General features: G+C 38.1%; 1 protein-coding gene across 1 annotated transcript in view; it reads right to left on the minus strand.

The window, feature by feature from the left end:
• Positions 1-16,951, minus strand: part of ZDHHC13 (zinc finger DHHC-type palmitoyltransferase 13) — a 48,661-nt gene that overhangs the window by 13,797 nt on the left and 17,913 nt on the right. Inside the window, exons 3-10 of the mRNA XM_049713482.1 lie at positions 16,613-16,735; positions 14,922-14,999; positions 13,545-13,689; positions 12,060-12,124; positions 10,500-10,662; positions 10,139-10,264; positions 6,997-7,130; positions 3,799-3,901 (exon numbers count right to left, since the gene is read on the minus strand). Of these exons, the coding sequence (XP_049569439.1) occupies positions 3,799-3,901; positions 6,997-7,130; positions 10,139-10,264; positions 10,500-10,662; positions 12,060-12,124; positions 13,545-13,689; positions 14,922-14,999; positions 16,613-16,735 (937 nt within the window). The remainder of the gene's footprint in view (positions 1-3,798; positions 3,902-6,996; positions 7,131-10,138; positions 10,265-10,499; positions 10,663-12,059; positions 12,125-13,544; positions 13,690-14,921; positions 15,000-16,612; positions 16,736-16,951) is intronic.

Consider the following 16,951-nt stretch of genomic DNA (forward strand, 5'->3'; position numbering starts at 1 on the left):
GGATCCCTAGAGGATGCACATGCACATTATAGTTTGAGAAGCACTGCTCTAGCCCACAAAAAACAACACAACCACATCTGGTTCAGGTAGGCAGGAACGAATCCTGTTGGTTTAGTTTATCTGTTTATCTGCAGATGGGCCTGGCTTTAAGAAAGATAGGATCCAAAAAAGTTGTGTGAAACTGAAATTTAATTCCCATAAAATCCTGATCAACACACATGACACAGTCTCAAAAACACATTCAGTTTAATCACATGATAATCTCATGTGTATTGACTGGACCAAATTTTGGGCTCTTATTCTGAATAACTTTCAAAACCAATCCCAGGAGAATCAATGGATTTTCTCCTTCCAAGTAACCTGAATTGCACTACATTCCCTCACATAAAAGCCAAACATTCCTTGCTTCCATGTCCTTGCTTTGTGTGGTTCATTGCCCTCAAGTGCTCCCTACTTCACCCCATCTACTTCTAAAACCACATTTTTGGGACGTCCGAGTCCTAACTGCCTTCAAGACCTAACTTAAAATCCTCCTTCCCCCTTTAGGTCTTTCCTGATTCCCTATGGGAAAGGATTCTCTCCCTTCCCTGAACCTAAGAATGCTTATTCTACAGCACTTAGCCCTTAGGTCATAGTTGTTTGTAGACATCGCAGCCTCACCAGTTAGCTTGTGACCCTTTTGCAGTTAAAAAGTTTCTCAAAGTGGTTCTAAAATCTGCCTTTTTATAACTTGGACTAACTGGTTTTCATTCTTTAGCTCCTTTATTTCTACACTGTAGATCTACACTATAGGTGTCCTGTAGATAGACCCTATAGAAGCTGCTTCCCCATTTGTTCAATAATTATTGAGTGCTCATTCTATACAGTGCACTGGCTTCCAAATGACAGACTTCCAAACACCTGAAATTGGAAGGCAGCGCTCACACCTCCAGGATAAGCAGCAACAGCATTCCTCCTACAACACGCTCTCCTGGGTATGTTCCTGCTTTGTTCCTGCTCTCTTTTAAAAGAACACATCTCAGCTGTGTCCTGACCAGGGCAGAAGACAGTGAGATTGCTGATGTCTTTTCCTTGGACACTCACATCGTCCTTATATACTGGCTTCCTTGAAAGCTGCATCACTACCCATGCTGGGTTTTTAGTCAAAGCTCCTGGTTCTTTTTCACTTGACCGGAACCTATGTCATTCCCGAAACAATGTGCACTTGTACACGTTGATCCTCTGAAACCCAGCATTAGGGGCTTCACATATTTATCCTTCTGAGTTAAGTAACTCAGCTAGAGACAGAATCACAAATGTAACGTTCAGTGGTTCGCCATCTCTTTCCTGAATCCTCATCTTACTTCCAAACTCATCAGTTAGGTCCTCTCTCCTCTCAAACCTGCCTCATAAAAGATAAACACATTATTTGCTGAACATATAAGAGGCACCAGAAGAAACTGCTCATCTGAGGAGCTAACCTAGAGCTGCTCTTAAAATTAATCCCAACATGTAGCCTTCCACACAGATTTTATTCATAAGAGCAATTAATAATAATAATAAAATAACAGGTATTCTTTACAGAATGGGGACTATGGTCAGCACCTTACAGACATCCTAGCGCAGTAGTCCTTGCAGCTGCCCCATGAACTTGGTACTGTTATCTCCAATTTACAGAAAAACAGAGACTCAGTGAAATTATTTGCCCAATGGTACATAACTAGTAAGAAAAAAAAGCCTCAACTCCAATTCATTCTGTCTGATTCCAAAGACCACACTCTTTCCACAGTTTCCCAGACTCTCGTCCCACGATGGGCAAGGCGGCTGTGGGAGTGGAAGCCCCATGCAATCCACACTTGGCAACACGGCTAGTCTACACTCTCAGGCTGGGTCTTTCCAGGGCAGCGCCTCAGTGCACACCCGAGGCGGTTCTAACAGCATTTACCATTCAGCCTGAAAACCACTGATCTGATGGCGCCACCTACTGACCGACCTGCCCTCACCAGCAGTGGCCTCACACGGGTGCTTAGAACAAACGGCTTCATGCTGTACGTGTGAGTAAAATACCTTCCTGTCAACTCCAACATCTTAAGATTCTGTCCAGCTACGGAAATCAAAACAGTTCTTCTGATATAATGACATCTTCACAAATATTGAACAGCAGTAAACTCAACTGAATACGAAGCTGAATACTAACTAAATACCTCTGTAATTGAGGTTTTCAAACTACAGTGCAGTAACATGTTTGTTAATACTAATGCTGCAAATTTGAAATAATTCAATGTAAAAACTACCACATTTTAGGTACAAAATTTGGAATAGTGTGAGTTTCTCACATTTTAAAAATTCATCAAGAAACACAATTTTTAAACTGTGCTTACTCCACTGCATGTGAGTTGGTATATAAAAGTATCAGCCAGCCCTTTCAGTACCATGTCAACTACAATAGGATTTACCAGCCTTGGGACTCCTACAAGTGATAAAGTATTTTTGTATCACATTATGATATCATCCAAGCCTTTATTAAGTGGTGGTAATAAGGCTAGTGCTTAAAAAGCTGCTCTCAAATCAATAATTATGAGACAAAGGTTAGATGTAATAAAATCTTTTGAAAAAAGTCAAATGCCCTCCGTAGTATGCTGTGCCATTCATTTAGATTAAAGGAATCTGAAAAATATGAGAGCTAATGCTCAGAAATAAAAAGCATCCTTAAAGTAAAAACATGCTATATAGTGAGGGGAGATGCACTCTGAGAACTCATATGCCTCTCTCACTTTACATTTATTCCTATGAAAAAGTATTCTTGAACTGAGCGTATGCATCTCTCTCATAAACAGTATTCTTTCTTTTCAAGTGTGTCACTACTAGAAAGAGAAATAACATAGAGCTAAAGGAATATGCTTAAAGGTACATGTCTATCTACCATACCCCTTCTTCCCTTACCCTGTAAGGAAAACAAGACTTTAATGTCTTCCTAGGGTCCTTCGAAGGGGAAAAAGGAGCCTGGAAAGAGGTGGGAACATCAAAAATTGGAGAAAATGCCTCTTTCCCAATGGGAGCTATAAGTAACTATAAAGTAAGAAGTAACCCCTATCCCCACTTCTAGGTGACTAGACTTGGCCTGGGCCCTGCTCCTCAAGTGATAAACCTATCCCTTAGATGAGATTTTTTAAGCTACGGGCTGCCATCCATTAGTAGGTCATGAAAGAAATAAATGGGCTATGACCAGCACTTGTTAAAAAGGAAATAGAATAGGATAAAACAACAAAATATCAGAGTAAAGCACATATTCAGATTATTGCTTTCTGAAACATTTTTCACATATGTTTTGGGTGGCAATGCAAATTTATTTATACTGTGTACTGAAAATCACTGCCTTAGATAATAACACTGCACTGACCATTGCTGAGGAGGACATATTTCCTCCAGTATTCTTCCCATGCAGGAGACCTTGGTACCCAGAAGATTTATTCATCACCTATAACTGCTGACCAAGTTAAAAGAACCATCGGACCTTGAAGAGAATCTCAAGGCAATACAACAAATTTTTATGGATCTAAATAAAACAGTAATTCATTATATTGTTTCCTTCCTATGAGTAATCAATACTAGACACCTGCTGTTTCCATAGTGTACTCTGAGATCATTTCCAGAATTCAGTAGATTTCCAACATTAAACATCTTCAACCAGGACCATTAAATGAATATAAATTTGACTTACTTTCCCTGGATCTCTTCTAGTAGCTAAATTTCTAACAATGGCATTAGTAATTTTTAAAAGCAAAATGAGATATGCATTTAAATGTAACCTGGAAGGATATCAGGAACAAATAAGATGAACCAAGTCACAAATATCCAAAAAATGGAACTCAGCAAAAAGACTGTTGGTAAGTACATAAGGCTCTTATACCCGACCAAGAACCTACAAGAAAAAAAAGGATAAAGTATTAGTGAAAATAAGCTCAAATCATATTAATTTTAGCTCTAAATCCCCTTAAGTAATAATAGTAATAATAATGATGCCCTCACATAACAACAACAGCTTTCACTGAGTGCTGTGCGCCACTTTCCATGTGGTAACAGAGTTACACACCATCATCACCCCATTTTACATGTGAGAAAACTGAAGCACCGGGACCTCATAAAGTGAATGTTCTAGTTCCCACAATTAACTTATAGATTATTCCATTCCCAATAACTTTACACTTTCAAATCTTTTTTACTTCTATTGCAACATATATTTGTATTTCTTTCTTTTCTGGCATATCATATTTTCAAATACTCCAAAATGCAAAAATATAAGTCCTTGGAGATTCACCTTCGCATTTAACAAGCTTTCTTCTAGAGGCTAGCAGTGTATTTCTGAAACATACAGATGCACACAACCTTGAGCACTTTCATCCCACAAACAGCTTGCAAAGCAGACCCTCGATGTAAGAAGACACATAAAGGCTAACGGTGACACTAGTCATCAAACACCAACCGTCTCGCTTGGGTCAAAAGCAACTTGGAAGTCCACATATAACTTACTCAAACGTTTAATATTGTTGTTTCAAATGAAAAAATCTGTCTTTTACAATAAATACTCGATATAGTAAATCAGTGCATGAATAGAGTTTACCTGGATCTACTTTAAAATTTATACCAGAAAAAAAAAGGGTGATGGTAGATATTAAAGGGTTTTTAAAAAGCTATCAAGATCATAAACACAATTATGATAAAATAATATCTGACAACAACTAAAGATCCCAAACCTCAGGTCCCCAGTATGCTGCCAGAATAGGCCAAGTAGAGCCCATGTAATCTCCATGGCATGGCTTGTCTGAGATTTTGCAGCAAAATATGTTTGACCTAATTAAGTGGTGCAGTGAACCACCTAGTTTGTAACAGCCTGCTACTACGACCTGTCTACTTCTAACAGGTATCTCATAGCAGCCTGGATCAATAAGCAACCTCCCGTGGAGCCTAATAACAGTGGAAGTTTACAGCTGCTTACCTCCGTGAAACTGGGACTCTATAGAGTGGGAGAAATAATAGCAGTTACCATATGAATTTCTCTCCTGTTTGAATAGTGTACATATGCTAAGCCTAGCATACGAAGCCCTCAGCTCGCAAACAAAAGTTTCCATATACATTTTTTGTAATGTGAGTTTCTATTAAAACAAACAAAATCTCAAATGCCCCTATCCTAGGTGAGTAGATATAGCCAGCCTTTGCTTTCTCTCTGGAAAAAAGAAAAAGTGATGATTGTAATTTGGCTTAAAATTTATCTGAAGACCAAGTCAACCCAATTAGTGGAAAATAAATGAATATCTCTAACTTATAAGTTTTCTGAATAGCAGACAATTTTAGGCATTTTGCTATTTTTCAGAAATTTGAACTTTTATTTAACATTTAAATTCATTTCCAGCCTACTGTCCTGCTCTTGAGTGATTAAGAGGTAAAATTCCTCTAATGCTTTGTTTTTTTGTTATAACAAAAGCAACTCATGCTTATTCTACAAAACGCTGGTAATCAAAAGAAGGACACAGAAATACTCATAATTGCACCCTGAAGAGAGCAACACAGCACTTCCTTCCAGATTCTCTTTTATGGATCATCATCGTTACATTTTCCTTTCAGTGACTGAAAATGTTCAACAGGAAAGACAAGTGTCCTGCTTGTATGAGCCTTACATTCCAGGAAACAGTGATTAAGTGCCATGAAGAAAATACAATGGGGTGATGCAGTACAGTCAGTCAGGCATGGCCTCGCTGAGGAGGGGACGCTGCAACTGAGGCCTGACTGACGTCTCCCGCTATGCAACAATATGGTATCAGAACCCTTCAGACAGAGACGCAAGCAAGAGCCAAGGCCAAAGGTGGGAATGAGCTTGACGTGTTTTAGAAACAGAAAGAAGGATGGAGGGCAGTGAAGGGAAGAGATGATGTCAGAGGGGAGGGAATGAATTACATAATACCTCACAGGCAAGGAGTCTGGATGTCATTCTGAGAACAAGGAAAAGCCACTTGAGGGCTTTACACAAGGAGAAAAGACAGAAACTGGTTTGCCTTTTTAAAAGACCACCCTGATTGCCAAGTGAGGAGGAACTACAGCGGGTAAGAGATGGAATCAGGAGACCAGTTGGGAGGCTTGGTCTAGGGTGCCAGCTGAGGAGAGGCAGAGAGCAGACCAGAGAGCAGGAAGGACTTGGTAATGTGCTGAGTGGGGGAAGCGAGGAGAAAGGAAGAACAGAGGAGGACAGTAATCCAAGGATGGCACCCCTTATTCATGTGAGGAACTGGGTGCCATTCTACAGGGAAAGGGAGGTAAGAGGAAGAGACTGGGGTGTGACGTGATTATTGAGCACTGTGTGTCGGCCACTGTTTAACCATTGTATTTGTATTAACGATGAGGCAGGCATTGTCACAATTTTCATCCTCATTTTATAGACGAAGAAATCGAGGCACAGAGAGGTAAACCAACTGGCTCAAGGTCAGACTGTTATGTGGTAAAGCTTGACTTGAACCCAGGCAATCTTTATATATATCATGTATGAATATTTTCCTAAAAATAGAACCATACCATAGTTACTATTTTATAACTTCCTGTGATTTAATTAGGTTGTTTCAACTAAAAAACATTAAGAGCAAAAGTAACTAGTTTACTAGTTTAGATTTAGAATCTAGATTTAGAATAGGAAAAAACAAAATTTCTGAAAAATGGGCAAAAATGCTTCAAGATGCAAAACAGTTACAAAAATCTCCCCATTATTCACTGAGATTAACAATTCAAAAAGTGAGCTAGGATATTTATTTTCCACCAATTGTCAGTGCAGTTAAATTACTGGATTGACCAATTTGCTTTCAGTCAAATCATATGCCAGCAAAGCTCTTCCCTCCCACCCTGAGGATGTTTCTACGTGATAAGTAACATGCACAGTTCAATAAAAATCTGCAACTCCAGCTAATCAGCAATAGAAATAAGCACTCAAATTGGAAATGCTATAACCAGCCTTGCAGAGATTGATATACACACCTTGGAAACAAAGATGTCAGAAAAAACAATACTATTAGAAGAAATCCTTTTAAAAGCCAAGAATCTGAACTGAAGTCCAATATGTATCCAACAGCCCACATGGTAATCACACAAAGCATCATCAGCAGGAAGAGCTATTAAGAGATTCAGAATTTTAGAACTTTATGGATTTTACCACCTAAGTATCTAATAATAATTAGTTCAATAGAAAAACTACTTCCTAAATATACAGTAACAATTAATACAACAGCAGAACACAGAATTTTTCTTCAAAATTGCAGATTGATAAATCTGAAGTTTGAGAAATTACAAATCTTGGAAACAATCTTTTAAAAGCCTTACATTAATAAAACGTTGCTTAAACATGTTTTGTTTTGCTTTCTTCCACTCCAAGAAATGGTGATCTTTTAAGAAAAGTGTTGATGATAGCTGACATTTAAAAAAATAATTTCTTTCAAACAGTATTATATGTCAGAAAGCATAAAGCAAGACAAAAAGACCACACAAAAATCAACACACCCAAGATTCAACGAAGAGAGTATAAGAGTTCCAACCTGGGCACCGCATGGTGCCATCCCCTAATAAAGAAGGTTAGAAGGAACAAGTCTGGATTGCGTTTAGGGCACATGGAACTGTAGATGCCTATGGACGTCTAGGAGATAGCCAGGAGTCAGTCAGAAAAGCAGGCCTACCACACAGGAGAAAACCTGGTGTTCATCAGTATACAGGTGGGAAAACCAGGAATGAAGAGCATCCTGAGGAATGTGTGCAGGTAGAAAGGGGCAGAATCTTGGCCGTCGGAAACACTCAAGGGTCAAAAAGGTAAGTCCCAAAAGGTAAGTAAGTAGAGTGATCAGTATGACCAGAAAGGCAGGACGAGAACCAGAAGAAAGGTTCCAGTAAAGCCAGGGGAGAGAGCTTCAAGAAGGGAGTAGTTCTCAGTGTCAAATGTCACATGGAGGCCAGAGACTTAAACATATCCTCAGGATGCTAATAATTCGGGTTTATTCTGAAAAGTTAAAAGAATGAAGCGTCTACAAACCAACAGTGTGGCTATCTGCATTGAAGCCAGGCACCACATCTGTACAATGCAATCCCTTAAGTGCAACATACATGACCTTGGAAGTAAGCAGGGCTCATGCGACAGCAAAGGGAGAAAATATATTCTGCCCTATCTTCTTCAATCTTTACTTCCCTGAGCCACGTTCTGAGGACGGATAATTTCAAATGATATGAAATCTTTAATATGCTTCCAATTCTAATTTGCATGATAACACAAAATGTGCAAGTCTAGATTTCTTTTTAAAAAAGGTAAACTTGGAATCTACAAGCAACATAATCTCAGTACAGAAATAACAATTAAATGTGGATCTCAAAATTTTAATCCCAGATACAGTACTCACAGATGAGCCACACTATTTCCTCATTCAACAAATATTCCAGTGTGTACCATATGCTAGGCACTGTTCCAGGCACTTAGGGGCACATCGATGAATTTAAGGTCTTTCTCTCAATGGGGCCTAAATTCTAGACAGACAAATGTACTAACTGAATTTTATAGTATATAAAAAGCTGGGGGCTTCCCTGGTGGCACAGTGGTTGAGGGTCCGCCTGCAGATGCAGGGGACGCGGGTTTGTGCCCCGGTCCGGGAAGATCCCACATGCCGCGGAGCGGCTGGGCCCGTGAGCCACGGCCGCTGAGCCTGCGCGTCCGGAGCCTGTGCTCCGCAACGGGAGAGGCCACAACGGTGAGAGGCCCGCGTACCGCAAAAAAAAAAAAAAAAAAAAAAAAGCCGAAGTCCTTACATTGGTTTCCATCCAGCTTTTTTTTTTTTTTTTTTTTTTTTGCGGTACGCGGGCCTCTCACCGTTGTGGCCTCTCCCGTTGCGGAGCACAGGCTCCGGACGCGCAGGCTCAGCGGCCGTGGCTCACGGGCCCAGCCGCTCCGCGGCATGTGGGATCTTCCCGGACCGGGGCACAAACCCGCGTCCCCTGCATCTGCAGGCGGACCCTCAACCACTGTGCCACCAGGGAAGCCCGACTTTGGCTTTTACTCTGGGAGAAAGTGGGAGACATCATAGGATTCTGAGCAGATGAATGATAGTATCTGACTTACACTTTAAGATTCACCTGGCTGCTCTGTTGAGAAGAGACTAGAGGTGAGTAGAGGCAGGGAGATGTCAGACAGCTGCAGAAATCCACATGAAAGATAACGGTGGCTGGACCAAAATGCCATGGTAAAATGGTAAGAAGGGTCAGATTCTGGATATATACTGAGGGCAGAACTAGCCAATACGTTTTCCTGACGGACTGGATACGTGATTTGACAGAGAAAAGGCAAAGATAACTGGAGAGTGGGAGTTGCCACCTACTGAGATGGGGAAAGCTGTAGATGAAACAGTTAGGGACAGTGGGGAGGAGAGATCAGGAGCTCAGTTTTGGATGTTATGTTGATGATGCCTATTGGACGGTGAACTGGACAAATCAAGGTAGCTGGATATACAAGTATGGAAAGGTCTGAACTAGAGATAACTTTGGGAGTTGTCAACATAGAGAGGGCATTTAAAGCCATGGAAGTTCATGAAATCACCAAGAGAATGACTAGAAAGAACAGGGCACTCTACCAATAAAGGGGGGGAGAGAGCAGAGGAGATGGCAAAGGAGACTGAGGAGTAACCGTTACTTCTTTTTCTCTCCCTCCACATACCTAAATGCAAAATTGGTGTAGTATTCATGATGACCCTCTGCATAGAAATCCCATGCCTATTAATCTAGAGTCATCCTGAAGGTATAATTACTAATTATTATTCGATAAGACGATGCTATCATATATGAAAACGTTAAATAGTGAAATCAATTCAATACCCCATTTTAATAATTTTAATTATATTCTCTATTACAACTTAGATTTTCCTGGCCATTCGTGGAGCTTTGGAGCCATCTAGATAAGGACCAACAATAAATTGCCAATAAAAGTGCCAAATTTCCAACTGTGGGTTATGGGATGTGTGGAAAAGATATAATCAGCAGATATAATGCAGCACTAGGCCAGCTCCCTGGTTTCCCCTGATGCCTTAAAAAACAAAAACAAATGAACAAAACAGTTCTTACAGCCCACAGAATAGGCCCCGAATGAAAGTACCTCGCACTTCTGCAGCCACCTCCAAAGTCTGAAATTTTTGTTGGCTCGCATTTTGGCCTCTGATTTTAGCATATGAATAATGAGCCGATTTTTGTTTTGCGCAGCCATATCAAGAGGGGTTTCTCCCTAAAAAAAAAAGTTCAATTATATTTTTGATATATCAATACCATAGATGCTAAACATTTTTAAAAACTCACCAGAATCACAGATTCACTGTATTTATTCCAAGGGTAGCCAACTATGATTGTTTATACTTATCTCGTGGTAACCGAAAACATATGTATAGCTTATCTTTATGTTAATTTATCAGTCTCCTAACTCAAGATATAATAAATTAAGGGAGATAAACACCTGGTCATACCTTAACATTTCGGATATCCAGGCTAGCACCAGCTTCCAAGAGTTTATCAACGGCATTAAGATTTCCTGCGGCAACTGCCCAGTGAAGTGGAGTGTTTTGGTGTATTTTGTCAACTACATTGAGAGAGGGATTAAACTTTAAGAGAAATCCAGTTGGTTCTGACCTGTCTCAAAACAATAAAACACCAAGAGATATTAGACAGCTGAATGATTTGAAGGGTAAATGTAAACAATGAAACTGTTTGCTAACGTATCAATGAACCAATCAGTAAGTATTCTGAAAACTGAGGAACTTCTCTGTGCAGAGTTCCATTCTAGGTGCTAATACTGGAGAGTTCCCGCCCCAAGAGATCTATTAAGTGATAGTCTGCTATATAATGTAATTTTAACATCAATACTGTGGGATAACAGCTTTTGTTTTTCAAATTTTTACTTTCATGTTGCTGTTCTATTGGTTAACATTTTTTTTACACTTAACTTCGGCCAACATTAAATGCTATGTTATTTATCCAATTAAAAAATTAAATGTACAACATTATATTTGAGGAGATAAACCAAAGCTAACTTCACATTCTCCCTCCAACCAATTACTGCATAAAGTGGTATAAATAATGTCCTAAAATATTTGTTTGTCATAGAAAGTGATGGACTTGAAAGCAGAATTCAATGAAATATTTTTACTTTATCGTCAACACCTTCCCTTCTTTTATGACTACTCAAGAGACTCCTTTAATAAAACAATATTCTACCTTACTTATTCTATCAAGATTTTTAAACATTATACCTGACTTTACAGTTACCAGCAATGACAAAATGCTTTCTGACAAAATTCTACCCCAGCCCCACCTCTACATGAGCTAAAAGGAAATGGCATCAGAACTAACTCAGTTCCTAGGGGAGACATCTTAAGTAAAAGCAGAATCAGAAATTAAGTACAACGTTGGAAACAAAACTGACACAGGGCAAACTGTAGCATGTATTTGAATAGAAGAATAACAGAAGTTGGACAATATGGTGATCAATAATCACAAGTGATGATCAATAATCACAATATGGTGATCAATAATCACAAAAACTTAAATATGTAAATAACTGATATGTACATAGAAACATACTATTTTCATAGATCAGTTATAATTAATATTTTCAGAGCAGTCAATAATGTCAGAGAACCTCAAAATTTATTGCTTTCTGGAAAGTCTATTTCTCATCTACATTTCAAATTATGAGAGCATTTAAACCTGCAGCCATTCTTGAAAAATGTAAACTAAGAAATGTATGTCATGTTAATAAGTATATGCTGTGGAATCTCTACCTGTTCTGTAAGGAAATATTTTTTCTTATTAGTAGCTTTCAAACTTTTCCCCAAAGCTACCAGAAAACAGAAAATTTACTTCAATGGTGCTTTTCTAACTACAACTACATTAAAAGTCCATATCACAGTCACAAGATGGAAAATCTTACTTTCTTCCTCAGAATGTTGTGTCATCTCACAAAGGCTAAGATACTTAAATTGCTGGATCAAGAGTCAGAATAAGGCAATTCAATTAAACTCACTTACCCAAGTACTTTGTGAGCTGATAACATGAGAGGTGTCTGCCCATTTACATCTGTCATATTCACACTCTGTTCAAAAAGAAGAGTCAATCAGCCTAATTGTAAACAAAGTCAAGATTCTGTCTCATCTCTTAGTAGAAGTATCTCTTTAATACATTCAATACCACTAGTGTGTCTATAAGAAGGATTCAAATATCATTTGAATAAAAGAATGTTCTGCTTCACATCCATAGGGTTAAAATCCACTGATCCCTACAAAACTTTTTAAAGGGAAAATCTGATTATATGATTTTAAATGTCGTATGCTGTGAGTGGAAGAGAGCTAAGGGAAAGAGAAAAATGTTGATAAACACCATCAAATATGAGACAGTAGAGACCTTAGAAGTCACTTAGTTTAGACTTTAACCGAAACATTAATTCATCCTACCCCCTCTTACACAAAGTCATCCAGTCTCTACTTAAAAACTTCCAGTAATAGTGAACTCTTGATCTTCTGAGGCAACTTGCAATTTTGAACTTATGTTTCAAAAAGTAAAATATGAAAAGTTCTTTTTTATTTTCTAGAATATAGAAAAAAAGGGAAATCATACCTCCAAGAGGATATGCTTCTTTTAATAAAATGGACCCAGATTTGAGGTATATGATACCTCAACCAAGCCAAAAAAAAAAAGTCAATTACTGAATATTCTTATGGGCCTTGGAGGAATAAGCCCAAAGAGAAGCAGAAAAGATGACTCGTCATATAGCTTTCCAAAATGAGACCCAGGAAGTTATAATTATTCTACTTGAGTTGAAGAGAAAGTGCTTATTTGAGTCTAAGAGAAAGTGCTTATTTGAAGAGAACACAATCATCCCAACAGCATTTGTGCAAACATGTTTCCACGCCTGTTACAGACGAGACTACTGATATATAAACTACTTGCTACCAGAAAGCATATCCCAGGCAAGTAGAGCTGACAGTGAAACTCCCACCGCCAGCAACCTATAATTTAACCAGTGCCATAAATGGATGCCACTTAAGGCAAGCCATTTTTCATGGATTTACTTTAGGGAACAATAAGAAACATACATTCAAATTGGTCTCCACTTGGACTTAAATAATGCAAGCAAATGATGGGTTAATTTAGTGATCTGACTACCATTTCCACATTCAATCAGAAGAAAAATACAGGCTTTGAAGTCATGTTTTTGAAAAACTCTGCAAATTACTTGGCATCATAAGGAAAACTATTATAGGCTTACAAGTTTCAGAAACATCTATTATATGTTACTGAGCTAAATGACCTATCCTTTTTGCTCCAGTGAAGCTGGAAAAGCAGTATTCAATAGCTAGACTTACTGAGGCTAGTATTTGAATATTTGGATATCTGTAACTTCTACTTTAAAAATGAGGGCAGAAAAAAAAAATGAGGACAGACTACTAGTAATCATCCTCTGAATCCCTTCAGATTTACAATAGCTGGAGTACAAGAAACATTTCAAAACATACCTGTCCTTTTGAGATGAGATACGCTATAATGGGCATGTGTTGAAATAACACTGCCAGGTGGATGCTGCTGAATCCCTCTCCATCGATAAGAGTGGGGTCTGCACCATACTGCAGTAATAATATGACCATAGGTAAATGCCCTTGTCTGGAAAGAAAGGACAAAAATTATACTGTATTCTGTCGCGCAAAAAAGAGAAAAATTCAGGGAGAAACCAATGTTCCTAAGACACGAAGGATTTTGGTTAGATTTAAAGAGTACTGCCTAACAATACACAGATTTTTAAAACACTGGAGATTCTCTAAATGTCTTTTACATAGATGCTCCAAACTTAGAACTATCTGGATGGTCCTTCTTGAGTGCAGGTAATAAACTTAATAACCTCCCAATCTACCTTAAATCTTATGTGTAAAATTACTACCATGTGTAAATAATTTTACATAACTAATGATAAAAATGGAAATTAAAAACCACTTAGACTTTACTGCTGCTATTTTAAAAACAAAAAATAATCATGAAGCAGATATGCCACAGCATAACATTCACAGACTGCAGGTATACTGTGATAATCTTTTTCTTAGGAACTACATATTTCTCTTTGAATATGGCTCATTTCTCTGTAAAGCACTGTACCTCAGTAGCTTAACAGGGGGATGAGCTAACCCCAGATTCCTCAGAATCCTTGGCTATGGAGAAAAGATTCAATTCCTTGCCTTAAATGAACAATTATTCACTTCACTTTCAGGTTCATATCAATCCCACCAACCACAGAAAGAATGGAGTTAAAATGAAAGATGAAGAAGTTGTTAAGTATCCACACAGACACTTACTAACTTCAGCTTCAGATGCCAACACATACGAGAGAAAAGAACTGATTGAGTTTACACTCACTGAACTACCACTTTTATCCATGTGATCAAATATTAAACATATTTATTTTGATTATAAAATATAATACAAATATTTGAGGTTGAGCATCATAGTGGAGCCCCAAATTAAACACAAAAACATCATCTCTGGAAACTCTTTAAAACTGTAATTTATTTATTTATTTATTTTTGAATGAAGGGGTAAAAAGGAAAGAAAGCCTTGCAAATGGTCTGTAACTGCAATTTTCAATATGGACTACTAGTCATATACAGCTATTTAAATTCAAATTAGTTAAAATTAATTAAAATTAAAAATTCCATTCCTTAATTGCATTAGCCACATTTTGCATTTCATGTATGGCTAGTGGCTACCTTACTGGACAGCACAGAATAGAACATTTCCATCATCACAGAAAATTCTACTGGAAAGTGCTGGTCTGTAATATTCACAAAATGAGTAAGTCACTTTTGATTCTGAACAGCAATTTCAGTATTTAAAGAAACCTTTACCTGATGGCCCAGTGAAGAGGAGTTGAATTTAAATCTCCGCCCAACTGATCTACCACAGCACCTTTCGAAATATAAAACCTGTTAAAAGCAGACATAAATGAAAATAAGATTTAAAACTTAAAATTCATACTAAGAAAGAAAACATCAATTTTTCTTAGTAATAAATGTATTAGAAAACAGAAATTATAATAATACCCCTCCCTAAAAACACTCAGATCTACAGAGGTCTGAAAGATTCACACAACAGCATCAGATCCCTGGTGAAATATTCTCATCATGTTAAGTAGTTACTCCTGCTGTCATGAGCATTCCATGACAACTATACACCAAACACATAATAACTACTCTCTGCATATTCTAACCACCACAACACTCTTGGAATGGTTTATATTCAAAAGGTTTCTATTACAGATATTCTACTTAACTGGCAAGAAGAAAGGTAAAACTGTGCCACTGCTAACAGTTTAAAATTAGAATTACTATGTGGGAATGAATTCTAAAAGTAGGTAGCAAAAAATTAATTCAAAATCCTTTTGGAGAAGTTAGACATTTTGAGCGTTTCACTCTCTATTTTGGGGGCACAGATGGGATACACTGTATAAAGTGAAACTATAAAGTAAAGAGACTTATTTTCTTCAGCGGTTTACAGGAATTAGTCTCATTATTTGTGCTTCATATATCATATTATCTAAACAATACACCAGTTTATTTCCACAGAAAAGGAGTTTGCTTGTGAGTATATCTGTACATCTGTTTATTCTAAACTTTAGCATATTTCTACTTTTTTAAACCTCAAGGATTTTAAGTACGTATAATACAAAACATATACACATTCACATACATACACATTTTACATGCTAAGGTATAAAACAAAGAAAAAACAAAAACAATGGGTAGGCAGTAGTGCTTTATGAAGGGGAACTATTTTATACAATCCCACACATGCCTACTTTAAAATGTGTTCCATATTTAATTTTGTTTTTAAAGTTAAATTATTCCCCTACCTAACCATTCCTCCTGGCGTTATTACAACATAAAATATTTCAGTGATTCTTCTAAACTAGATGAAACTATCTGTTCTATCCTGGAAAATGTGTTATGCTTTCCCTTTTCAAAAAGTGTTCAATTTCATTGCCTGAACTCTATCTTTATGATGGGTCTCTGTGGCTCTCTCTCTCTCTCTCTCTGGCTGCATTGGGTCTTCGCTGCTGCACGCGGGCTTTCTCTAGTTGTGGCGAGCGGGGCCTACTCTTCGTTGCGGTGCGTGGGCTTCTCATTGCAGTGGCTTCTCCTGTTGTAGAGCACGGGCTCTAGGCACGCGGGATTCAGTAGCTGTGGCGCACGGGCTCAGTAGTTATGGCTCACAGGCTCTAGAGCACAGGCTCTAGAGCACAGGCTCAGTAGTTGTGGCGCACGGGCTTAGTTGCTCCACAGCATGTGGGATCTTCCCGGACCAGGGCTCGAACCCCTGTCCCTTGCATTGGCAGGCGGATTCTTAACCACTGCGCCACCAGGGATGTCCCCTGTGGCTTTATTTTTAATTTTCCTTTTTGGGCCAGTGAGAGTCCTGCTCCAGACAATCTCTGAGGTCCTTTTCAATACTATGATAACCAATGTGCATGGCACAAAGTTTCAAATATTCATTTACAGTAAAGGATTAGAGATGGTTCAACTAATATATCCCATCTTACTTTACAAGATCCAGCCTGTTGTTAATAGCAGCCCAATGAAGAAGCGACACATTTTCTTTGTCTGGTTGCCTGACATCATATCCTGCTTCCACCAACTCTTTACATCGTTCAAAAATCCCATATCTGAAATAAGAAAATGTATAATTGATACCATTAAAATAATTTCAAATATCAAAATTTCTTCCTTTTACCATGTCCTTATCCCATCTGTCTTTCAGCCAACATAGAAATACAATAATTAACAAAGATATGCACAAAGAGGACAGATTATAAAGCCAAACGACAAAAGTAAACCTGGCTATTGAATGATCAGATTAATCCATTTGGAGCTGAACTTGA

This window comes from Orcinus orca, chromosome 8, assembly GCF_937001465.1.
Source record: "Orcinus orca chromosome 8, mOrcOrc1.1, whole genome shotgun sequence".
In the NCBI taxonomy this organism is placed as follows: domain Eukaryota; kingdom Metazoa; phylum Chordata; class Mammalia; order Artiodactyla; family Delphinidae; genus Orcinus; species Orcinus orca.